The sequence below is a fragment of the Magnolia sinica genome, chromosome 1 (genome assembly GCF_029962835.1).
Source record: "Magnolia sinica isolate HGM2019 chromosome 1, MsV1, whole genome shotgun sequence".
In the NCBI taxonomy this organism is placed as follows: domain Eukaryota; kingdom Viridiplantae; phylum Streptophyta; class Magnoliopsida; order Magnoliales; family Magnoliaceae; genus Magnolia; species Magnolia sinica.
Window position 1 is genome coordinate 101,301,847 of NC_080573.1, and position 26,939 is coordinate 101,328,785.

The 26,939-nt window shown below is 39.3% G+C and overlaps 1 protein-coding gene across 3 annotated transcripts in view; it reads right to left on the bottom strand.

Moving 5' to 3' along the window:
* The window catches only part of LOC131252592 (protein DETOXIFICATION 46, chloroplastic-like), a 124,854-nt gene that overhangs the window by 22,800 nt on the left and 75,115 nt on the right, over positions 1-26,939 (bottom strand). For 2 of the 3 annotated variants that reach the window (XR_009174571.1, XM_058253210.1), the window contains exons 11-12: positions 9,217-9,294; positions 2,543-2,614 (exon numbers count right to left, since the gene is read on the bottom strand). Coding sequence is in view for 1 of the 3 variants with exons in the window: in XM_058253210.1 (XP_058109193.1) it covers positions 2,543-2,614; positions 9,217-9,294 (150 nt within the window). In the remaining 2 variants the exon portion in view is untranslated. Of the gene's footprint in view, positions 1-2,542; positions 2,615-8,559; positions 8,715-9,216; positions 9,295-26,939 lie in introns of all 3 variants that reach the window. The other variant, XR_009174572.1, reaches the window with a different exon arrangement.

The following is a 26,939-nucleotide window of genomic DNA, read 5'->3' on the forward strand; positions in this document are numbered from 1 at the left end:
TACGGGCCATTACGGGCCTTTAAAAAAAAACAAAAAAAAAAAAAGGGAAAAAAAAAAAAAAACTTACGTTTTTTTCTTTCTTTTCTTCTTCTTCTTCTTCTTCTTCCTCCTCCTCTTCCCGCGGTGTCCTTCTTCTTCTTCTTCTTCTTCTTCTTCTTCTTCTTCTCTCTCTCTCTCTCTCTCTCTCTCTCTCTCTCTCTCTCTCTCTCTTCTTTCCCTCTTTTTTCTTTTCAGTTTCCCTCTCTCTCCCTTCTTTTTCATTTTATATCAGAAAAACAAATCAGAATTGGATTGGTGTCATGCGAAGACGAGCGCTAACACTCCTTGAGCTTCGACTTGTACGAACGGTTCAAAGGAGATCAAAGTTACGTGGGCTCCACAGTGATGTATTTATTATATCTACACCGTTCATCTATTTTCAGATATCATTTTAGATCACTACCAAAAAAATGAATTATATCCAAAGATCGTTTGGACCACACCAAAAATAGCAGCAGAGATAATGATTTTCACCGTTAAACAATTCGTAGGGCCCACCGTAATGTTTATTTTCCATCCAATATGTTCAAGCCTTAAGACAAGCTCGTCAAATGAATGGATGGTTTAGATATAACAAATGCCTCGTGATCAGACCCGAGTGGGCCCCACCATGATGTATATATTTTATCCATGTCGTCCGTCCATTTTGCCACGTCATTTTAGGTAAGGATCCAAAAAATTAGTAATATCCAAATCTCAGGTGGACCACACCATAGGAAATAGTGGTTATAGAATGCTCACCATTAAAAATTTCTTAGGGTCCACTGTAACGTTTATTTTCAATCTAAAATATTAATTGGGTCACACTGACGTGGATGAAGGGAAAACACACATGTCAGCTTGATCTAAAACTTGTGTAGCGCCTAAAAATTTTTTAATGGTGAACGTTTAATTATTGTTGTTTCTTATGGTGCAGTCCACCTGAGCTTTGGATGTGCCTCATTTTTGGGCTCATGCCTTAAAATTATTTGGCAAAATGGATGGACGGTGTGGATATAACACATTTATCACGGGTGGGGCCCAAAAAACTTTAACACGTGTGTTACGCTTCACAATCCCAGTCCCGCCTAATTCGGGCCCTTAAAAAATTGTACACGAGACATATATTAACTTAAAATTTACCAATTAAATTATGGACTGCAATTGCTAACTCACAATGCCAAAATCAAATTGTTTGAATAGTTTTAATTGTTAATTTGTGGACTTTTATTTTCTAAAATAGGGCCTTTTGATTTTTTTCATGATTCACTATCCAATAAATGTCCACCAATTCATAAGTGGGATAATGGCAATAAATTGCATGAATTTGAGGCTGATTTGGGGCATAAATTGGTCCTCCAAGTCAGCCCCAAATTGGCAACACCATCTACCTGAATTTAATTTCATTTTTTTAAAGAACTATTGGGAGAAATGATATCAAATTGTTAAGTATATAAATTAGATATTTAGAAAATTAAATATATGAATTTTGTAGTCAAATTCAGGTTACCTGGTTCAAAAATTAATCAGACAGTCCGATACAACTTCTCACCAAAGAGTGGACCGACCACCATAAACATGTTTCAATTTATAAATGAATGCATATTTGGAATGCTTAGAATATTCCGGATTTAATCCATATTTTTGCAAAAAAAAAAAAAAATGCACCGTTACGGGCCGTTATGCCCCCGCATCGCCGTTACACCCCCGTATCCGTATAGGTATCGGAGGGCACCGTTACGCCAACCGATACCGATACCGGATACCTTGCCTGCAAATGAAGAAGGTGATTGATGGTGGGGTGAAGAGCAAGGGGACATTAACCTTTGATTCTCAAACGAGATCTCAAGAAACTATTATTCTTAGTATGAATAAAAAACTTTGTAGGTGGCATTGTTGTTTTGGTTACCCTTTGATTCAAGTTCTAAATATGCTTTTTATCCACATCTACTAGTTGTGGTTCATTATCATGTGACACCTGTGAGCTCTTGAAGCATCATAGAAATACATTTCTCATTAGTGAGAAAAAAATGTTGTAGTGCTCTTTTTTCACTTATTCATTCTAATGTATGGATGGCTCCTTTTTTGCATTATTTTGGATTCCTTTATTTTGTATCTTTTATTGATGATGTATCTCGAACGACTTGGGTATTTCTCATGAAACATTTCATCATTTCAGTCTTTCTTTAAATGGGTACTAGATCAATTCCAGACCGATATCCAAACTCTACATAGCGATAATGGAGGAGAATACATGTCAGCAGAGTTTCACACCTACCTGCAAAATCATGGAATTGAGTTACAGATATGTTTCCTCATACCCAGGAAAATGAGATCGTGGAACGAAAAAATCGTCACCTACTTACCTAAGGTCCTAATTGCTCATAAGAAAGAAATAAAGCCACAAAATCAAGATAATTGGTCTAAAGAAGGGATACAAATAGAAATGTAAGAGACGGGATGTGGCTTAAATGATGATGACGTTCAATAGAAATTTTGAAACATTGGAAAATAGATCTCATACCATTAGTAAAAGGCCACCAAAAGTGAAGCATCCAGTCATTGACAAACTTAGAAATCTAAGATCCCTGCCAGCCTGCAAATAAAAGAAAAAAAATAATGATAGTAAACTAAAGAGTAAAATGTACTGTATGCCTGCATGCAAATGAAAGTTATCGAGGCAAAGCAGATAGTTGTCAACATTTAGCAAATATATCATTCTTACAAGCTGTAACAACATGAAATAAAACCTAAATGCGTGGAAAGATGGAAAAAATAACAGAAAATTGAACCACATTAAAAATAAAGAAATAGGACTTCCATGATTCTTGAGAGAAAACTGTTTCGTCTTCCATTCATGCTCAGAGATCACTAGATTGTTACTTTTGTCAAACAACCACTTGCTCTAAAAGCTTGAGCTTTTAGATGATGGCATGTCAATGTATATCAAGGGACTTTAACACTCCTCCACACATGTAGGGTGGAACTCCGCACGGGAACATACTGGGCAATGGTGGAGGGACACTCACAATTCACACCATAAACGGCCTCCCGTGGGAGAATATATTAGGGAGGCATATTTTCTACTCCCGGGATTCAAACACAAGACCTTACGCTCTGATACCATGTCAAGTAACCACTTGCTACAAGAACGTGTATCAATGTATATCAAGGGACTTTAATAACTTCATCTAGTCGTGTACTGAAGCCAAGGACTCTTCATCTAGGAAGAAGAAAACAATATAAATTTTGAAGAGACATAGGATTGAAGTCAAGAAGCTCGAGACAACCTACAATATAAAGCTAGATACAAGACAAAATAGAAGTACTTAAGGAACTAATGTCATGGTTACGTGCATATTTGCTTCTTAATAAATTTAAAGATATTCCTATAAAATCAACTATGCTATTTATGTCATTCTATTGTTTGTAAATCAACTTATATGCACATGCAAAAGAATGCTACATTCTAGAGGAAAAAGGATGTACTTAATCAATATTTAGCAAATGAATAATTTGTATATCTACATGAAAGAAACCTACCATACATGCAAAGTTGAAAAAAGTAACAATTAATAGAACCACATTAACAATGAATAAAAGAATTCTAAGATTATCAATGGTTAAACTAGGGTACTACTTTGTAGAAATTCCATGTTTGGAGGTTGTTGAAGTTGATTAACATGGGCTGGATGATCCTAATCCTCCTTTTCTATCATTTAGTTCCTCTGGTTACACATACCTTATATTCTTGGGGGCTTTATTATAAATTGTATCGAGGGGTATTTTTGGTATTTTGATTTTCTGACTTAAGTTAATAAAAGCAAGAGGGTGGGGATTTCCAACCCTAACCACCCCCCCCCCCCCCCCTCTCTCTCTCTCTCTCCCCTCTTGCTTCTTCTCTTTATCTTTTATCACAAATTCACATAGTATTGTTCCATCATTGTCCAGTGTGTTAGAGTTAGGATGTGAGGTGTATGAGTTGAGCAAACTCATAAGGTCTCTTTTCTTCCATGGGTGGAAAAGCGGAGTAAAGTTCCATTTGCTTTAGCACATTCAAATGTTGGAGTCATGTTCGAGTCTCTGCTATGTCAGGATATAAGTATGTTATTATTATATCGATGATTTCTCTCGAATGACTTGGCTTCATTTAAAAAAAGATCAATTTGAGTTATTTTCTATTTTTAAAATGTTTCATAAGGAAGTGCAGAATCAATTCAATTCCAATTTGTGTGTACTTCAGTCTACCAATGCAAAAAAGTATATATCAAACGTCATGTGCTCACACCCCGTAGGAAAATGGCATTACTCAGAGGAAAAACGTTCACCTGTTGGAAGTTACTCATGTGTTGTTCATTCATATGAACATTCATTATAACTGCATGCTACCTAATTAATAGAATGACCTTACACTATTCTAGCAGGTCAGTCACCTCATTCTATTTTGTTCTTTGAGACACCATTATTTTCTCTTCCCCCTAAAGTTTTTGGGTGCGTGTGCTTTGTCCAAGGAATGCAGTCAATTTTATTTATTTATTTTTTTTTTTAATATATAAATTACATCCCAACAATATAATGTGTGTTTCTTGGATATCCCAGAACACACAGAGGTTATAGATGTTAGTCCTAGTTTTCGGAAACAGATCATGCATGTCGATGTTACCTTCTTTAAATCTATGACATTATCATGTGTTCCAATGTTAGCTTCTTTAAATCTACAACATTCTTTTCAGAGGAAGGTGAAACTCTTGTAATCATGGGATCCAAAAAATGGTTGTTTAACAATTGTTACATGATGGTAACCAATGGATACCATAACACATTGCGAGGCCATTACAAATTTATTTATTTATTTATTTATTATTATTATTATTATTATTATTATTATTGTGTTTTTTTGCCCGATTGTTATGGCCCATATCCTAACGGAAATGATGGTGGCCATTACCGCTATTGAATACCTTGCTTGCAATGGAAGACTATCAATCCTCTTCTACGGTTTTAGTACCTCTTCCTACTATAGACGCCCATCAAATCCAACTACTTTCTTCCTCTCTCACGGATTATTCACAATGGAAAAAGAGAGATAGTGAAGTTGTCCATGACTTTCCATCCACCACATCTTCTTTTGGGCCTTCTAATCTCGTACCTCATGATTATTTTGATCTTCCTATTGCACAAAGGAAAGGTAGATGTTCTTGCACCGAATATCTCATTGTTAGATTTGTCTTTTGTCATTGTTTGTCTCCCAAATTTCACAAATTTGCATTATCACTTTCCTTTCACTTTGTTCCCAAGTCATATCAGGAAGCCTTGTCTTGTGAGGGGTGGGTGCAAGCCATGGAAGAAGAGATGGTTGCACCTCATCGTACCGATACTTGAAAGGTAACCCATCTTCTGGCCAATAAGCGTGTTGTTGGATGCAAGTGGGTGCATGCCATTTCATTTCAACTTAATGGAACATTCAAAAGATTGAAAGCTTGATTGGTTGTTAAGGGATACATACAAACTCTTAGAGTTTATTACACTAAGCATTCTCTCTAATTTCTATGCTCAACTCCATCCACGTTACTCCTAGTTGTAGTTAATCATGGTTGCCCTTATTCCAACTTGATGTTAAAAACACATTTCTTAATGGAGATCTCACAGAAAAAGTCTATATGGAGCATCCACCTAGGTTCATTACTCAAGGGGAGTCAAATAAGGTGCACAAACTTCATAGGGTGATCAATGAGCTAAACCAATAGCCATGGTTACGGAGGAGTCAGGATAATCACTCATTCTTCATACGGCAAGGTGCATCTGGGTTGATTGTGTTAGTTGTGTATGTTGATAACATTGTAGCCCTAGGTATTCAACATCTTTTTTGACAAAAGATTTGGGTCATCTTCAACAGTTCTTAGGGATAGAGATTGTAAGACCAAACGAAGGAGTTAATCTTTCATAATGGAAATATAACCTAGATTTACTTACAAAAACATATATTCTTGTTGCTAAGCATGCTGATACACCAATGGATCCTAATCATAACCAGTGTTCAAAATATTGGTATCGCGTTACATATCGCATCCTTGGGATATATATACATATCAGTTATCGCACGGGATATATCCTTTGTATTAGGTAATTTATCGCACTTTTTGGGAAACATGAGGAAATGGTTGAATTTTTCAATGAAACTTCAGGGATTGTTAAAAAAGAGCTCTTAATACACACTTTTAAATCATAACATCCCAAAAAGAAAGTGCACATAATAGGTTTCCTTTGTATACGGGCCTAAGCTATGCACTATCTGACTGAACTAATGTAACTGTATTCAAATTGCATGAATAACATTTATAGTGTAAGTGATGATCATTTCATCAAACACTCCTAAATACTTTGAAATTAGTCTCAATTGATAGTTGGTTGAAAGGAAATTTTGAAAAGACAATATTTTAATAAATTTTATTTTCTAAAAATTGATAAGGACTAAACAAATCAGTAGATCAACCCTCATATCATATATGCTTGATTTCATGTTTGGAGTGCAACATTGCAAGCAATTTGGGAATTTTCGAAATTTCCACAATTTTCTCCAAATTATACCACCTACACTCAAATTTCGAAATTAGAGTGTATGTGATTACCATTTCATCAAATGCTCCTAAATACTTCAAAATTAGTCTCAATTGATAGATAGCTGAAGAAATATTTCAAAAAAAAAAAAAAAAACATGAAGAACCAATGGATATCGAAATCAAAGCTCCAACTCCATGATTTTTCATGCAGAACATGAAGAACCAATAGATTTATAAGCATTTGACACTAATTTAACATAATTTCAACAAAAAAAAAAAAAAATGGATCAGAAATTGAAAATGCTCACTGAATCGAACATGTGGGATATATCGGCACTACTTGTGCATTTCGTATCGCACAGGTGGGATACAAGATATACCGTGGGATATATCGGCTGATATCATCGATATTTAAAACATTGCATAAATCCATCAATCCCCTTAACCAATTCACCCAATTTAGCCATAATTTCATCTTTTCCCCAAATTCTAAAAGAAAAAATCCTAATTTTTCAATTTTCAAAATTTCCCCTTCCTAACCCTAATCATAGAATCTACAAGTCTATCCCTTGAGTGTGGAACATGCCTATGCTAAATTGGAAGTTCTATCTTTCCACCGGGCTTAGTCTTAATTAATTTATGTGATTTCTTAGCATGCAGGCATATGAAATCATATTTTAATTTATATTGCGTACTCTTAATTACGTGGTGGGGTAGCATCTTTTGTTAATTAAATTACTTTATAGACTCTTTCATAATCTCCGTGTTGCATGGTAGCATTAAATCATGTGTCCTGCATCAGTATTACGTGTTGAGGTGAAGCTAGCAAGGCCTCAACACGTGGGGATAGGGCATTAAACACCGGGTGGGGGGGTTCGATGGGGTTAAGTGGGATGGCAATGCAGGCTTTGGATACAACTGGTGTAGGTATAATGGAGCGGGATTCAGAAGATCACTTTGGTGGTGGACCTCAGGCTCGGAGTATTACGTTTAGAGGTGAAGTTAGCAAGGCCTTGACATAAGGGAATAGGGCATTAAATGTGTGTGTGTGTGGGGGAAGGGGGTGCTAGAAGTGGCTTCTCTCCAGAGGACATGTGGCGATGCTGTCACTCAGAGCTGTCAGTAGGAGGCTTGGAGCATGTGTTATAGCCCAAAGAAGACATCTGGCCCTCTTTCGGGTTTGGGGAAGGTTTGCAAACTAGGTGGTAACTTGGAGAGATAAAGTCCAAAGCTTTGTGAAAAGCACACGTGAGTCCTAAACCAACGTGCATAAGCAAGAGATATTACATGTGTTCTTAAATGTTAGATCAAAGAGATAAAGAATATCCTTGGATTTTAGATTGCTTTCTCAAATAGATTAGATCTCTAATTGGTAGTTTAAACATTTTCTTAGCCTCTTTATCTTCCGATCCAACCCCTTATTTTGCGATTTAGCTTTTCCAAGGACTTCTAACCCTTTCCTTTGTATTGGGATTCTTTTCCTCTGCCTTATTTTAATGATTCTGGTTAGCCTATAAAAAAATAAAATAAAATAAAATTCCTAGGTTGATGCTAGTTCAGAAATTTTCATGATATTGTGTTGTTCAAATTGATGTGTCTGCCACTGTAAGCTTCAATATTTATCAGTGGAAGAAAGTTGAGATCATGAACCTTTGGAACCTTGGGTATCCGAGTCTAATAAAGATATGGAGCTAGGTCCAAGTGAGCTCTCTATATGCTTGAGAACACTTGCAATGTTAGAAATTAAGCCCTTGACTTTCAAAATAGATTGGAATCATCAATTCTCATGCATAGGGGGACCACTAGAGACGTTGCATGTAGCATATAGATATGACTAGTAGGAGGCTTAATTTATTGACCTCTACCAGTTAATATTTCCCAAGTTCTACAGATTGTTGGATTGCATGAAGCTAAGAAGCCTCCGGTAGAAACTAAGTACAAAAATTAGTTGAACAAAGCTCGAGGAGAAGCAAGAGCATACTCGAGTGTGGTAGCAGTGAAGTGTTTGTTCCAAACTGCAATAAGGGCTGTTTGAATTTTTATCATCTATTGAACATCATGCCAACTTTTAATCATCATCACCATCACCATCATAGCCTTGTCTTAGCTATTTCGAGTCAGCTTCAACTGTTTTGCCTATCCATTAGAAACAAGAATTCTCAATTGCCTATTAGATCTTTACATAATGAGAATTAGGCATTTTATCTCCTCAAGAATTTTAAGTAATATGTCCAGGGACAAAATTATCTTTTAGCCAATGAGGATCTAAGCTTAAGCTCTAATTTACAATATAAGGTTGGAATATATTACATTAAAGATCTGGCCGTCAATCAGCCTGCAACCGAGTTGTACAGCTCAATATCACTCAATTATTGAACACAAAATAAAACTTGTAATAACATCATGAATTCAAAAAGAAAAAAAGAATAGGTGGAACATGCAGAAGGTAATGCTTTGTAACATCCTAAATTTGAAAACTCAATAGTTAGATGTGCCCATGAGGTGATAATGTAGTAATATTTCGCTAATGTTTGGTTAAGATGTTGGAATTAAAAAAAATAAAAATATAAAAAAATACAAAATAAAAAATTCTTAGAAGATTTTATGAAATAGATTGGTATAGAAAATTTTAACATACCATCAATGTTCCTTCAAGGCTATGGGTCGAAGGAGTCACAATCAAGGCAACAAAATATGGAAGCAACACTTTGTGCATCTGCAAGGATACAAAATGAAAAAACAATTATTAGAGAGAGAGAGAGAGAGAGAGAGAGTTAACCACGTGTTATGCATGTTTAAAAGTGTGCATGATTATACTTGGGGCCTATTTGGATTAAAGGTAATCTAAGAGAATACAAGCAAAAGCAAAAATGTGGCATGAGCAGGAAGTAAACTAACATCAACACTAGGGGAAGCAAACCGTTTGCACCTATTTGTTTTGCAAAAGAATGGATTTAAAACTGTTTGGATTGCAATCACACAAAGGGAAACCTTTTTCCCTCTAAAACTGCCATTTAAACTGTCATATAAAAGCAAACTCTTTTCTCTCCATTTGACTTTTTGAGGAAAAAGGTTGTACTCCCTTTTAAGGAAGGAAATGCAAAGGCAAATAGTTTGCGACAACATCCTCTACTTCCCAACCAATTGCATACGCCTTGTCAATGTAAACGGAATGCTTCCCCTAATTTACTTCCATCCAAAAAGGCCCTTAATTTCATGAAATTGTCATGAAATATTGCCTTCATGAAATTTCCTCCTATTTAGTGAGCACCCATGTTTATTTTCTTAAACATGTTTGTTTTATTTTCCGAAATTGATGTAGAACAGATCGTGTGTGACTTTATGAAGTGTCAGGATCAAAAGAACCAAGGCCAAAAGGTCCAAAATAGGGCAAAACTGCCTATCTCACACTACAGCTTCTGTTGGGCATAACTTCACAACCGGTCATTGGAATCGCTAATATAAGATCGTTAGAACCAGTGTTCAAAATATCGGTATCGCACAATGTATCGCACCCTTGGGATACAGATACGTATCGGTTATCGCACGGGATATATTGTTTGTATTGCATAGTTTATCGCACTTTTTGGGAAACATGGGGAAACATTGGGAAATTGGTTGAATTTTCTAATGAAACTTTGGGGATTGTTAAAAAGGCCCTTAATACACACTTTTAAATCATAACATCTCAAAAAAAAAAGATGCACATAATAAATTTCCTTTGTATAGGGTCCTATTAACTGAACTAACGCAACTATATTTAAATTGAATGCATGATATTTATAAATATATCATAGTCATGTATGAAAACACAACCAATTCATTGAAAAGGAAAAGAAGAGCTGAATAAGTAAAATTTGATAAATATACATATCAATGATGGGGACTAGTTCTGGTCTAGACCCACATAGAGTTGCACGGTGGCTCGTAATCATCATATCCATCTCGATGGGGCTGGGCATAGTACTGCTACTCCACAAATCGACAATATTGTGCCCAGGTCATAGTAGAGTGGTATCAGTTAAGATAATCCTTGACATAACACTGGTACTCATCCTCTCCGAACTGAATCACCTCGCCCGCCACAAACACTTGTGTCCCTCATGCATTTTGCCAGCAACTCCTCAAAATCTCAAAGTTTATGTGTCTCCTTTTTCTGCAGTAGCTTTTGACGCGTGTATGTCTTATTGTAAACAAGACGAGGTCGTGGTTCTCCTGGACGAGAACCATGGTCAGGGTCCTGTGTGGAATGATCGAAATTCTCCTCCCTGGTAAAAGGGCTAAGAGGCCTCTTATCCTGACTCCCATCCCCGTCGCCACCATCATCATCATTACCATCATCATCATCATCATCATCATCATTATCTTTACTGTCATCAGAGTCATCGTCACCCTTATCACCGCCATCATCATCACCGGACTCATTTCCTGCATCACTCTCTAACTCAGTCTCATTGTTAGATAATGTTTCTCCGCCACATGTCCCGCATGATAGTGACTGTCGCGGGCTGCCCTCCGGACTCCTCGTCAATGGGTCGAATGCCTCATCAGGAGACCTTTGTTGCTCCACATGTGTGTCAACATCAATCTCTTGTGTCTCTGCTTCTGCCGCAATATGTGGCTCTGGTCGCCCATCTGAGGTATCTAAGTCATCCGACCTGCATATCAAAAGATTCTTTCATTATCCTAGATTTTTCAAAATAATATAAAAGTTAAGTTTACTACAGTGACTCACATGCCATCATGGCGTTCCTTGACTTCACCACAGGGTGACACTCAAACATTCCAACCACGTCGTGGAATTTAACAATCTGTTGATGGCATATAGCAATTAGAATAAGTATTTAATGATTAAGATGAAGATAAGGAGAATGTAAGTGCGGAACATATTTACCTCACTACCAAAGGTGCCTTTCCCCGGATAGTCGGGGAATAAGTGATCGTACACCTCACGCACAACCCTCTTTAATGAATTATCTTCAAAGAGGTTCCGGCTGTAGTGGTATTTGGGATTCAGGAAATATGTTGAAAACCAACATATACACATCAGTACAACCTTCGTTTATTATTGCATATGGAAAAAAAAAAATCCATATAGGTACTTACTAACCTGATGTAATGGGTGAGAAAGCGTCCTTTCCCAATGGTCGTCTATTATTGCATGAACGCACTTATATGCATTGAGAGCTTTAACCATGATGGCCTCTTTCATTAGCTACATAGACGGATACAGCGACCCCATCGACCGATTTGTCTCATTGTCCACCATCCTCAACACCACATAAATGGGCTCTAGAATACCCACAACACCACGCACTTTATCCCAAAATGAATTTCCCAGCACCAGCTCCTCAATTCTATAGGTTACTTTCGTCAACCTCTTTTTCCATTCTACGTAATCATGAGAGGCGAAAAGCTCTCATAATCCCTGTTTGTGTTTGAGAAGGCTACTTAAGGCGATATAATTTATGACGAACAGTGTCGCTCCGGGGCGCACTATATCCCCACCACACCTCTCGCGCATTGCGGCTAATAACCAGCTGTAGTTGTATACAAAGTTTGTGATGAGCCGTGCATCAGTAATTACAGTCTTCACAAACGGCCCATCCCTGATCCCCTCAGCATTAGATCGACGCAACACAGGGGGTCCAATACATATGATACTTGCTCTGAATATCCTTCCCCGCCTTAACAAATGCACTCCCATTATCCGTAACAAACTGCACAATATTTTTCCTCCCAACATCTTGCATGACATTGTGCATTAGTTTGTAAATGTAGTTAGAATCCTTGATCTTACTACTTGCATCTATACTCTTTAGGAAAACCGCCCGTCCCCTGGAATAGACCATAAAATTTATAATTGACATCTTCGTCGGTCCGGTCCAACCGTTACACATGACGGTGCAGCCGTACATCTCCCATAACTGCCGATACGAATCAACGTATGTCTTCATTTCTGCATGTTCATCATCAAAGTATTTCCCCATGATCTGTACGGGTGTGGGCAGTTGCACACCCTCACCCCCGTGCTGCACTTCACTTATCATATTTTTGAAGTGCGGGCTTGCTGTAGCATTTGCAGGGATTTGATCATATATAAAAAAATTTGCTATAAATTTTTCAACTTTTTTCCTCACATCCCCTCCAGTAAACATCTCCTTTATTTTCTTTTGTGTCCCTCCTGCCTCTTTGTACACCCTCGGATCTGAAGGTAGATCCGGCACCCGCATGCTACTACTCCTGCCAATACCCCATATTCCACCCCTAACACTCTCCCCTGCTCCACTCCCGTGAGTGTCCGTGACTCTGTTTGTCGATTTTCAACAATAATGGAGGCGGAAATACCACGATATCTAAATCGAGGTGGGTTGTATTGGCGATATCGATGATGTATTGCACGATATCGACGATATATCGCACAATATCGACGATAATATCGTGTGATATCTGAAGTTTTGGATTTTTGGTATCTTCCGGGGGTTATCTGAGGAGTTTCGTCTCGCAGTGGTGCGATACCGATAATATCGGCCGATAGTATCGATATTTCGATCACTGGTGAGAACTATAGAAAGATTTTTTTTTTTTTAGTCATATTGTAAGGGGGTATTTTAGTCTTTTTACCCCCTAGTGGCCCTATTGTATTTCCTTCTTCTTACTATTCTAAATAAACTAGTTTATCACAATGATAGACTAATCCAATCCCTCCCCATGTTTCATCTCCTCTCGTTTTTCCTTCTCTTCTTAATCTTCTGCCCTCTTTTTTTTGTTCTTGAATATCAACTTGTTATCAAAGAGAGATTCTACATAATTCTAACTTGATCGTTGCCATAGGGACTTGCTAACATCAGCATTTGTACGGCTGATGTCAATAATTGCACCTTCAATACGAACATAGCAGATCAAGAAGGGTATGATCTGAACAATCTTGACTTTTGTAGAATTTTTTGGACTGATTTAAGTTTTTTGTCAATCTTCGTACTAGCGGTAAATGGCCCCAAATCATGATTTTTCAAGATTTCATCCAAATCGATTGATGATTCATTGTAAATCCAACACAAGGTGGATTGGTTTTACCCTAACTACTCATCCATATCCTTTTGTTGCATCGATTTTGGGGATTTGTGGAGTTTTCATTGCCGGTTGTCAGTTACCATTTTTGGCTTTTCCCCAACTGTACCCTACAGTCCTACACCAGGTATTTGGAGTATATTCGGTTGATTTCTGAGAATATTTTTAGCCCCCTTTTTCACTGATTTGAAGGAGTATTTGAGCTTTTATGGAGATCGATCATTGTTTATGCTAGATTGACTGGGTATCTTTGGGGTTTTCTTCTATTTTGAGATATACACCACGCGATGTGCATATCCGTGTATTTAGCACTATTTGATCTCCTTTAGCTTAATTGAAACACTACTGGATATGATTGCATCCTTTTTCTCCTATATGGACTATATGTTGGTTAGGGTTGACATATTTGGTGTTATGGAGCTGTTTTGAGGTTGAAGGAAATAACACCGTAAATGTGTATCTGTAGATCTTGTGTAGTCTGCTCTAGGCTCCTATAGTGTTCATGTGGACAATTTTTTGTTCCAGGGTGTTGTGCACGATTGGATTTAAGTCTAGGTGCTAATATGGAAGACGCATTCTCTTCAAGAGCTATTATGAGGACTTCTGATTCACATACATTGTTGATCACAATTGTGAAGTTGAATCACAACACAACAATTACTTGCAATGGGCTCAATCAGTCAAGTTGTTTTTGGGAGGTAGCTCACCTATATTTTGGATGAAGGCAAGCTCTTGATCCAAAGGATCGGAAATTGAAGACTTGGACTAAAGAGAATTATCAAGTTATGGCTTGATTGCTCAACAATATGAAGCTTTCTGTAAGCAACTCCGTTATGTTTCTAACATTGGCCAAGAAGATATGGGTTACTTTCGTGACATGTATTTAGAGGTCTGTAACATATCCCGAGTGTATAAGTTGATTTCAAATATTTGTAGATTCCAATAAAATTCCTATAACATACCAAATGTTACTGTTTTAGCCTAAGTTCAGCCCATAGCTTATTATGTGTATTTTCCATTAATTAATGTGAATTTTAACTTGTTTGGTGAATAACTCTTTCTTTGTAATGGATTTGATATGAGTTCTTTTGTAAGAATAACTTAGAATTGTGCCTAGAAGCCCATAAAAGCATTAGATTTCATAAATTTACTAGATCAGAAATTTTTACATAAACGCCCTTAACCAAAACCCTTGATTTGAGACCTTATGATTCCCATGATCTGATCAATGTGAAATTTTATATCATACCTATCTAACATAAATTAACCACACACATTGAATTTCAGCCCTTAGATCATAGTAGAAGTGGCCCAATTGACAAATCAGCCCATTAACTGTTGATTTTAGTGACCATCGAGTGAAGAAAGATAGTGGGTAGTCGTATTTGAATATTTCCCTTCATATGAACGACTTGGATTGCCCATCATATATACCGAATATGAGATGTGTGAACCCCACCTTAATAAGCCTTTTCTTAAGCAAACTTGGTTGTTTTAGTCTTGCCAATTCTTTCAAAATCTGGACATTCTGATTTACCCACTTCCCACCATCAATCGCAACACAAATTTGGAACACACCTTGGCCTTATATGACTAAGAGATCATACAAAATTTGGACCCTGATGTATGATCCTACACCGCCAAAAAATCCAGATCCTTTTGATGCAACATGTGAGATTTCATATTCAAATCTTTTCCACCATCAATCAATCACCAAATTTTGCCCAATTGTTTGTCTATCATGACTACAAATTTCCCCCAAATTTGGGCCCTAATCATCAAGCATGGACCATTAATTGTGATTAAGTCTGTTTTTGCACCCGTCATGCCATTTTTCAAGATTGGCCAATTTGGATTTCGAATCACCAAGAAAATCGCGTATCCTGGCTCTATTCAACAACCCTGACACCATGAACCGGTCCGATTTAAAGAAAAATTGCTGGAAATGAGAAAAATTGGAAACCCAATCCAAGTGAGAAGCACACGCTTCACGCCCACTCCCTTATAACAAGGGAGCGTCGAGAGAGAGAGAGAGGGGGGGGGTCCACTTAGGGACGCCCCCATCCATCCAAGCCACCCATCATGTAGGACCCTTCTTCCTGGGCTTGTGTGCATTTTGTGGTTCATATAGACGTCGTCTTCCTCGAGAATTTCAGCTAGGGTTTCAAGTTAGGCAAAGGTGAGGAATCCCTTGAAGCTTAGACACAATTATAGCATAGATTTTCAATTTCTACAACTAGTTTTTTCATAATTTATTTTTGCTTGTTTAAATTGCAATACTCCGGATTTATTTTCTGTTTAAACATGATATATTGCTGTAAATTGTATGTTGGATGAGTGAATTCATGTTTGGATTTGATTTGGTGAAGGTTTGAATCGGGTTTAGGCACAAACCTAGACTATGTAGTGTTAGGTGCATAAACTATATGAAATCTATGTTGATAACCTAACCTTGATGGGGTGTGTGACCATATGGATACTATTTTGATGTTCTATGATTTGGAAATTCATGAATTCATCTAGATCAGCGAGTTAACTCGTAGAACTGAGCTAAACCGTCGACACAAGCATGGTGCGCCCACTAGGGTTGGACGTATGGACCCTACGTGCAGTAGTTTTGGTTTGGCCTATGCATGGTAATGTTTGTCCATATTGGGGTGATGTTTTTCATGTGAATAAACTGAGTGGTATTGCTGGACTTTTTGTGAAAATTCTACATGATGTGTGTCATATATGTGAACATCAACCTATGGGAACTATGTAAAAACTATGCTTGTTTCATGGAAATTATACTATGTGAATAGACATGGTACACCCATTCTTGGTTGGATATGGACGTGTTTGGATGCCACATCAAAGGAAGCCCCTTACCCCATAAAATGGGAATGTAACATGGAATTTTGGAAACCCATATGGGTTGTGTTGGTGAATTGGTGTAGAATATCCATATGTTTGGATTTTGATGATCCTGGAGGATCATATGGCTCGATTATTTCTTGTGATGGATCCATGATCGGTTGATATGGAATGGAGGAAACTCATGTGGGGTATGTTTATGAATTGATGGAAATACCCTTGTGTGGGTTATATGGATTTTGGAGGATCCGATTGTTAGATTGTTTACCTATGGTGGATCCATGAATGATTAATGTGGAATGTGAGCCATGTGTAACATCACTGCTAGAGTATGTACATCCCTCCACTTGTCGAAGTAGTGCGAATGGTAATGGCTATTCCAGGGTGTGGTAGCTCGTGGAATGGGGTGAGGTGGTGACTTCTTGGGTGTGAGCATCGTTAAACTAGCTGGATGATAAACCAATATCATTAAATATGGAACTAATCATGCATTCACTTTTGGAGTGTACGGCAGAGAAAGTGTTGGAAGATAACGTTTCTCTAGTTGTGCATGATTGAGTGAAAGTGTGGAAGATTTTGTTTCACAAGTTGGAAATTTTTAGAGTATGTGGGAGTGTTGGAAGATCTCGTCCAACATCAACTTGGTACCTCTGGTGACCAGTGGCTAATGAGAGTGTTAGAAGATCCCGTCTCATTTAGTCAGGGGTTCCTTCATCAGAGCATGCATATCATGCATTGCATTAATCAAGACTTTATATGGATGTTTTGTTTTGAAATATTGTTATGATGATTGTGCTATTATTGTGCTAATCTTGAAGGGATGACGTCACTGAGTTGAACTGCGGCAACTCATTCCTCTTTTATTGAACAAACACCCGTAGGTGACGCAAGTGACGATCCGATATAAGACAGTGAACCTCCAGATGAGGCTTATGAAGGCTCATAGTAATAGATGATAGATAATGAAGCTAAAGCGGCCTAGGAGAGACCATTACATCATTGTTATGTTTTCTAGGTTTAGTTTGATTTTGTTTTGTTAAAGATGTAATAATGCCCTCAATGAGAGGACAATCATTGGACTTATATCTGTTTGATTATGGACTTTATGTTGATGCCTAGATTAGAGCCGTTAATGGAATAAGAATTTACTTTCCGTTGATTATGCTATGAATGCCATGAGAATGTAAATTGAGGTGAATGAAAGGGATATGTGAGATGATATCCATATTCAAGTTAACACCTAGGAACTTAATCCATCATGTTATCCACAAGAGTCGAAATCTTGAGGCATTACAATTCCAGAAGCCGAAGGAATATTTCACTGCATTATACGGTATGTGGGATGAGTTAGACCTTTATTGCCCTCTTCCATCTCATTGCACTCAGAATTATCATTTCATTTAACAGTAGCATAAAGAAACTCGGATTGTGCAGGTCTTCTCTAGGCTTAATTCTAAATATCAGGGTGTTCTTGATCAGATTATTCTTATGGGGCCCTTCCCATCTCTTGTCGTTGTCTATGCTCATATTTAGAGGCTTGCTACTTCATCTTCTACTTCTCCTATAGCTTTGGATAGATCTACTTATGTGGTTGGCGATTAACCTCCTTATAGTTCTTGCATTAGAGCCCCGAGTTGGGGGACTCATGGTAGTGATCATAAATTTAGTGGTCATGATAATGTAATGCAGGGGCATTTTCACACTGGGCTCGAGTGGGGTCGCTTGTGTGATGCAGGGGCACACTCGGGGTGGGTGCAGCCCACGAAGGAGGTCTCGTGTTCGAGACTCCTCACCGGGGGTGATTAATGCGCATTTCATACCGGGCTCGACTAGGAAAGCCCGTGGGATGCGGGGACACACTCAGGGTGGGCGGCCCATGTGATTTAGGGCCCACGAAGGGGGTTTGGCCGAGGTCCTAACCCATGCGATGTGGGGCCTGGGCTATGAGATAAAGGGATTAATTCGCCATACTCTAACAGTTCAAGCTTTTAGAGCAAGTGGTTAATTTTCCTGCATCAAATATTAATTCGCCATACTCTAACAGTTCGAGCTTTTAAAGCAAGTGGTTAATTGTCCTGCATCAAATTGGTATCAAAGCCTAGGGTTCTTGTAGGGGAATTCATCACTCACTTAGGGTTTAGTTTGTTTGAGTCCTTCATGCATCTAGTCCATCATATATATAGATACTAGAAAACCGTAGTCCCTGATATATGTAGTTGAATTTTAGTAACAGTGTGTAGTCTCCCTCATATAGAGTCTCGTAGGGTCATTTAGTTTTTAGACGCATATAGTTGCTGTAGCAGGTTCTTAGGTCGAGTAAGTCAGTGTATCCACATTTACGGGTCGTGGTTTCGGTTTGCACCCCACACTAAACATGGAGCAACTGCAAGAAACAGTGGCCAAGTTAGCCTAGGAGGTTAAGTCCTTGAATAAGTACTTGGAACAATGCATAGATAGATGCCTTGAACAAATAAAGGCCTCCTTCAGAGCAAACCCCACCACTGGGGAGGATGCCCAATCTCAGGCAGTTGGTCAAGAGGTTAGACCAAGGAATGGAGCTGGTCATGGGCGCACAGCTGTGCACCCACCCCATGAGGGACATCATGATCAATATGACCAAAATGCTCAACTCCTCAAGGTAGTTAGGGAAGATGCCCCTACATTTGATGGCCACTTGGACCCTAAAGCCTTTTTAAATTTGCTAGCGGATATGAACCGCTATTTTGAGTGGTATGATATGTCGGATGCTCGACAAGTCCGATTCGCCAAGATGAAGCTTGTGGGTCAAGCAAAGAGGTTTTGGGCGACGGTTGAGAGAAAGAAAGAAAGAAAGAGCAAGGGAACTCCCAATAGTCCATTAGGGAGAAATGAAAGAAACGCTTAAAGAGAAGTACCTCCCTTTCTCTTATCGCTTACGGTTGATTGAGGAGTGGCAGTCTCTTCGACAGGGTTCCACGAGTGTTGCCGACTATATTGAGAAGTTCGAAGAGTACTTGACCCGCTGCAAGGTCGATGAGGACCCCATACTTACCCTTGCTCGTTTTAAAACGGGCCTCCGTCCTGACATTAGGAGAGAGTTGCTCGCCAAAGACATAGACACTATTGAACAGTTGTATCAAGTAGCATTGGACGTCGAGCAATATCTCAAAGCGTCTGTGGAAAGGCGGTTTGACTTTTGTGATTCTAGTGTTAAGGCCAATCCCTCTGGGGCTAAACCTAACACTGGATACCAAAACAAACCTTCTAACAATTTTCAACCTAGGTCCAAGGATGATAAGGGTAAAGAAATTGCCGGGTTTAGTTCACGTGGATGTGGGGCCACTAGGTGTTTTAGGTGTCAGGGGTTTGGTCACTTTACTCACCAATGCGACACGAGAGATGACACCAAAGTACTCCTTATTGATGGGCAAGTAGAAGTAGTGCCCCCAGAGAGTGATAGTGAGGAGGAGGAATATGAGTCAGTCGAAACCCCTAGTGATGAGGAAGAGGGAGCACAAGAGTCTGTGACCCTCGTAATTGTGCGTTGCACTCTGGCTCATGCCCAGAACACTGATGACTGGCGCCGCAACAAGATCTTTTACACTTATGCAAAATGTGGGGAAAAGAGCTGTAAGATGATCGTGGATAGTGGTAGTTGTGCCAACGTGGCATCAACTAGCACTGTGAGTCGCTTGGGCTTGAAGCTGGAGGCTTATCCTCAGCCCTATAGAGTTTCCTGGGTTGATGAAACATCCATTCTAATCTTACACCGTTGTCTTGTCCCTATTTAGTTTGGATCATATGAAGACATAATTTGGTGTGATGTTGTTCCTATGGATATGGGCCACATCATTCTGGGTAGGCCGTGGCTCTAAGACAGGTATGTTACCATATTTGGTCGCTCAAATGTGTGTACGTTCTGGTTTGAGGGCAAGAAGGTCAAGCTAAATCCTTTGCCACCCAAGAATACGACTGGAAAGGAGTCCACCACATAGAGTGATGTGAGCAGCTCAAAAGGAGTCGAAGTCGAAGTCCAAACCGCTCCATATTTTGAATACCAAAGATTTTGAGAGAGAAACGGAGGCGAACTCAATGGTGTACGCCCTTGTGGCTATGGAGTGTGTATCAGAGACTAGCGTAGAGTTACCCACTGGGGCCATTCAGGTAGTACATAGTTTCGTGATGTCTTTCCTGATAATCTACCGAATGAGCTTCCCCCTATGAGGGATAGACAGCATGCCATTGATTTAATCCTTGGGGCGACTCTACTAAACCTCCCGCATTAAAGAATGAACCCAAAGGAGCACACTGAGTTGAAGAGGCAGATTGATGAACTCCTATAGAAGGGTTTCATTCAAGAGAGCATGAGTCCGTGTGTCATGCCTGCCCTTCTTACACCTAAGAAGGATGACACATGGAGGATATGTTGATAGTAGGGCCATCAATAAAATCACAATCAAGTATCGATTTTTCATACCGCGTCTTGATGACATGCTAGATATGATGGCCAATGCTACTATCTTCTCAAAAATTGACCTCAAAAGTGGGTATCACTAAATCCGTATAAGCCCCGGTGATAAGTGGAAGACGGCCTTCAAGATAAAGGATGGGATATACGAATGGCTAGTTATGCCCTTTGGGTTAACTAACGCCCCAAGCACTTTCATGCGTGTGATGACCCAAGTGTTGAGGCCCTTCATGGGGAACTTCGTGGTCGTATATTTTGATGATATCTTGATTTATAGTATGACCAAGGAGCAACACCTCAACCATTTGAGGCAGGTTTGTGGGATCCTTAGGGCCAAGAAATTGTACGCCAACCTAAAGAAGTGCGCGTTCTTGTCTAGTAGTGTGATCTTCTTATGTTTTATTGTGTCAGCTGAGGGCATATCGGCGGATCGCGAAAAGGTCAAGGCCACCGTCAATTGGCCTGAACCCCGCAATATTCACGAGATGCGCAACTTTCACGACTTAGCCACCTTTTATATGCGGTTCATTCGAGTCTTCAGTTCTATTGTGGCTCCCATCACGGATTGCATAAAAAAAGGAGAGTTTCAATGGACAAAGGCCGCCTCGAAGGCCTTCAAGGAGATAAAGGTCAAGATGACTGAAACTCCAGTCAAGCGACTTCCAGATTTTTCAAAAGCTTTTGAAGTCGCATGTGACGCGTCAAGAGTAGGCATAGGAGTATTTAGCCAGGAAGGGCACCCTGTCGCCTTTTTTAGTGAGAAATTGAATGGGGCGAAACAAAGATATTCCACCTATGACAAGGAATTCTACGCAATAGTGCAATCACTACGCCATTGGCATCATTATCTGTTACTGCAAGAATTCATTTTATTCTCAGATCACGAGGCCTTGAGATACTTGAACTCTTAGAAGAAATTAAGCCTTGGGCATGCCAAGTGGGATCGATTCATTCAAGAGTACACTTCTGTGCTTAAGCATAAGGCTAGTATAGAGAATAAGCCTGCCAACGCGTTGAGTCGTCGAGTCGCATTACTCAACTCCATGAGCGTTGAAGTTACAGGCCTTGAGCGCATCAAAGAAGAGTATTCTGAGTGTCCGGATTTTGGGGTTGTGTATGCGTCATTATTAGAGAGTCTGTCAGGAGCTAACAGTGAGTACTTGATTTTGGACGGATTTTTATTTAGGAGCGACCGCTTGTGCATACCACGCACCTCCGCGATTTTCTTGTTTGGGAGTTACATTCAAGAGGGGTCGCGGGTCATTTCAGTAGAGACAAGACCATTGCCCTAGTGGAGGATAGATTTCATTGGCCAAGCCTCAAACGAAACGTGGCCAAAATTATAGGGCAATGTCGTACTTGCCAACTGGCAAAGCAAAGGAAATAGAATACAGGATTATACACGCCTTTGCCAGTCTCATTCATCCCTTAGCAGGACATCAATATGGACTTTGTGATTGGACTTCCTAAGACTATTCGGAAGCATGATTCCATATTTGTTGTCGTGAATCGTTTCTCTAAAATGGCCCATTTCATTCCTTGTTCTAAGACCTCCGATGCATCTCATGTTGCCAAGCTGTACTTTAGTGAGGTTGTCAAACTGCATGGGCTACCAAAAACCATAGTGTCTGACCGGGACGTGCGATTTATGAGTTACTTTTGGAAGACACTATGACACATGATGAATACTAGGTTCCAATTTTCTTCTGCCTACCACCCTCAGACTGATGGCCAGATTGAGGTGGTTAATAGGAGCCTAGGGAGTTTACTTGGATGTTTAGTGGGGGAGCATACAATAGTTCTGTCAATAGGTCCACAGGTTCAAGTCCTTTTGAAGTCATTACTGGTTACAAGCCTAAGAAGCTTATTGACCTTATCCCCATGTCATTGTCCCATAGGCCATCAAAGCCTGCAGAGTCTTTTGCGCATTACATACATTTATTGCATCAAGAAATCAGGTGAAAGATCACTACTAGTAATGAACATTACAAATTTTCTTCAGACCAATATAGACGTTTCAAAGAGTTCAATATTCGGGACTTTGTGATGGTCCGCATCAGGCCCGAGCGGTACCCTCCAGGGGTTGTTCATAAGTTACACGCGCGTAGCGCTGGGCCTTTCAAAATTATGAAGCGAAACGGTTTCAATGCGTATGAGGTAGATCTTCCACCTTCCATGGGAATTAGCTCCACATTCAATGTGGAGGATCTAGTTGCTTTTCAAGGGCTCACTGATACTTTATCCGGCCCTTCGCCCGGCCATCCTAATTCCCCAAATTTACCCATTGATCCATGGCCTCTTCCCGACCTTTCATCTTAGCTTCTGCCTCCCATACCTAACCTTCACACACCCAAAGAGGAAATAGAGGATATCCTAGACCATGAAATAGTTTTCACGACGGATGGCGAGTTTTAGAAGTACCTAGTTAAATGGAAGTCACGCGCAGCTTCAAACTGCACGTGGCTCACTAAGGAGGAGCTTCAGAGACTTGATCCTAATATCCTGGAGTAGTTTAGGAGTTTTATGTCGCCAGTGGCGAAATCTTCGCAGCCGGGGAGAGTTGATGAAGACATCGCGCGCACGCATGGCCGCACGCGCCCTACACGCGCACGCACGCCAACCCCCCCACCGCACATACATACGCAGGAGGGCCCCACCATCCATCTGACTCGATGACGACGTCCAGGGAGGGCCTCCTAGCTAGAAGACAATTTTGGTTTAAGAGGGTGGGCTCACTCGTCGGATTGATTTCATATTTTAAGTTTTACTTATTGTTATGATTTAGAACATCATGAACGCTTTAGATTTCTTTGTTTGGTTTTTATTTAAGTTTACTTCATCGCCAAGTAATAAGTTGCGCACATGGTGCAAGTTTTTGGGGTATAGGATTTTTCCTATAACTAGGCACCAATTGTAGTTCTTTTGATTGATTCAAGCTTAATAAAAATTCACTCTCTTAGTGAGTTGTGGAAGAATTTAAAAGTGGGAGCGAAGCCCTCCCTTTTCGAAGGGCTAACTACATGGTGTGAAGCCACATCTATCCCCATCCGTCTCTACCCTTTCCCATCCATATATCTCATCTCCTATTGTCATTATTGCTTTGAATTTCCCAGCTTTCGTAGCTATTCATTCACCTACAACCAATTTTCAGAATCTGGACCTATAAGAGGGCTAAACTTTGGCGGAGCACTATGCATCGACCTTACGTCGGATCGCCGTCAAACTTGGAGGGATTGGAGGTCTCCCCTAGCCGACCAAGGACTAAGTGTCACTTTGGCGACAGGCTTCCATCACATGTGCGGCTAGCCCACCCACGCACGTGCGTCAGCCCCGGGTTACCATCTGCGCGCAGGAGCTTTCTCTGGGTCAGGTTTTCCACTGGTTTTACTCTTTTCATTCCTATTTCCTAAACCATAGCCTTAGTTTGCATTAGCCTTAATTTATTTGGCATTTTTTTACCATAGGGTTCATTGAATTGAGATTGGGGAATCCCTTGGATTAAAGACTATTTGCTATGCATGAGTGGTTGATTTCTATTTCCCTTTGAGATTGTTTGGCTTATAATTTTTATTGGTCCAGTCTTAGCCTGTGTAGGCCTGGACCCGTGTAGATTCCCCTTTAATTGAATGTTTGGATTTTCATGTGGGATGTGGAATTTGTGTAATTGTTTCTGAATTGGTATGATCTAAGCCTGAAATCTTGCATATCATATTTAAATCTCATGTCCTGCATCACAATTGTATCGATAATTGTCAAGTTGTGGCCGTTATAGTTCTACTTGCGTCTATACTCACTGTGGCAGCAAGAATCATATTGTTGACTGGTGTTGGAATATTATTGGCTTCCCTTCATGGGCAAGAGCCTATTAGACTAGTCGTACTCCTGACTTTAGGATTTCTCATCCACTCAGGCCACTTTTGTAATGTCCCAGCTGTTGCGTACCTCAGGTGCTTCTGTTACTATATCCCGAGAGATATATGATACCTTAATGTAACTTCACGTTTGAGATGCAACTTCTACTTCCAGAGCTTTCTGTAGCCCAATTAGTTACTACACTTCATGTGTCCTCAACCCTCCGCGTGGTTCATTGACTTTGAAGCCACTTATCATATAACTAGTAAGTTACAATTTTTCAAATCTCATCAGTCTTCTGCCCAACCACATTTTGTTACTATTGCAAATAGTAATCAATCTCCCAATTTTGGAACTGGTTCCATCACCCTTTTTCCCACTATGCACCTATCTTTTGTTCTACATGCGCCTAACTTTCCACTTAATCTATTGTTTCTTAACTCTCTTACAAAGTCTCTAAATTGTTCTAAAATCTTTTTTCCTTCTCACTGTGTATTCCAAGACCTCCAGATCAATGAGACAATTGGTAGGCTCCATGAGCATGGAGGGATTTACTTTCTAGATGATGCCACTACTGGGGCTACTTGTACTTTGTCTTTAGATAGGGAGTATGTGTCTAGATGGCATTGTCATTTGGGAAATCCATCATTGTCTAGGTTAAAGCATATGTTTCCTTCTATTTTTACTACTAAGCTGTTATATCGTAATACTTGTGAGTTTTTTAAATATCACCAGATTGTGTTTTCCCAAACAAAATGGTGTTGCTAAGAAGAAAACGCCATCTCCTTAAGTTAACTCGCATTGTTCTTCTTGGTATGACTGTTCCTAAATGTTTTTGTGATGATACAATGTTAACTACTACCTTTCCCATTAATAAAATACCATCTAGAATATTATTGAATAAGTCCTTTGAAATCTTGCATCTTTGTGACAAAGCTTTTTCCTTACCTCCTAAAGTCTTGGGCGTAAGTTGAGTATAAGATCAACGATTTGTCTTCTTCGGTTATTCTCATTCTTAGAAGGGGTATAAATGCTTTAACACTCCAATTGGTAAGAGATGTATCTGCTAATGTCACATTCTTTGAGGATATCTCTTATTGCTCTCCAAAAGGGCATTCACCATATGACCCTTTTACTATTCAGGGAGAGCTTCCACTATATGACTCTATACTTCTTCCAGTCTCTTTCTTTGATGAGGCTCCCACTACTTCTGGGTCCACCAAGCCACTTAGAGTGTACCAATGCCAAAAGAAATCCTCCATTGATAGATCCTTTATCCTTCCACTAGTGATTCAAGTATGATCTTACAGGAAGCTTTGTGTAAGCCTACACGTTCCTGTACTCAGCATCATATCACTAATTTTGTTTCCTTTCAATATATTTCTCACCTTTCAAGTCCTTTGCAGCCTCCATACCCTCCTCATTTATCCCTCATAATATGAAAGAGACTTTGAGAGTTCTGACTAGAAACAAGCTATGATGGAAGCAACATGAGCTCTTGAGAAAAATAATACATGGGAGTTAGTTCCTTTACCTGAGGGAAAGCATAGTGTTGGATGCCATTGGATTTACACCATCAAATATCAACTAGATGGTTCTATTGATAGATATAAAGTTCAGTTAGTAGCCAAGGGCTACACAGACATATGGTGTGGATTATTTCGAAACTTTGTTCTCTAGTGGCCAAGCTTAATTCTACTAATGTTGTCATATCCTTAGTTGCAAATTTGTCTTGGCCGTTATTCTAGTTAGATGTGAAAAATGCATTTTTACATGATGATCTTGCAAAGGAGGTGTATATGGATGAGCCACTAGAGTTTACTTTGACTAGTAGCTCACACCTTGTGTGTCGCCTAAAAAAAATCCATCCATGGTCTTAAGCAGTGTTCGAAATATCAGTATCACATTATGTATTGTATCCTTAGGATACATATACGTATCAGTTATTGCATGGGATATATCATTTGTATCGGGTAATTTATCGCACTTTTTAGGAAACATTAGGGAAATGGTTGAATTTTTCAATGAAACTTCAGGGATTGTTAAAAAAGACATTAATACACACTTCTAAATCATAACATCTCAAAAAAGAAGTGCACATAATAGGTTTCCTTTGTAAAAGGTCCTAAGCTATT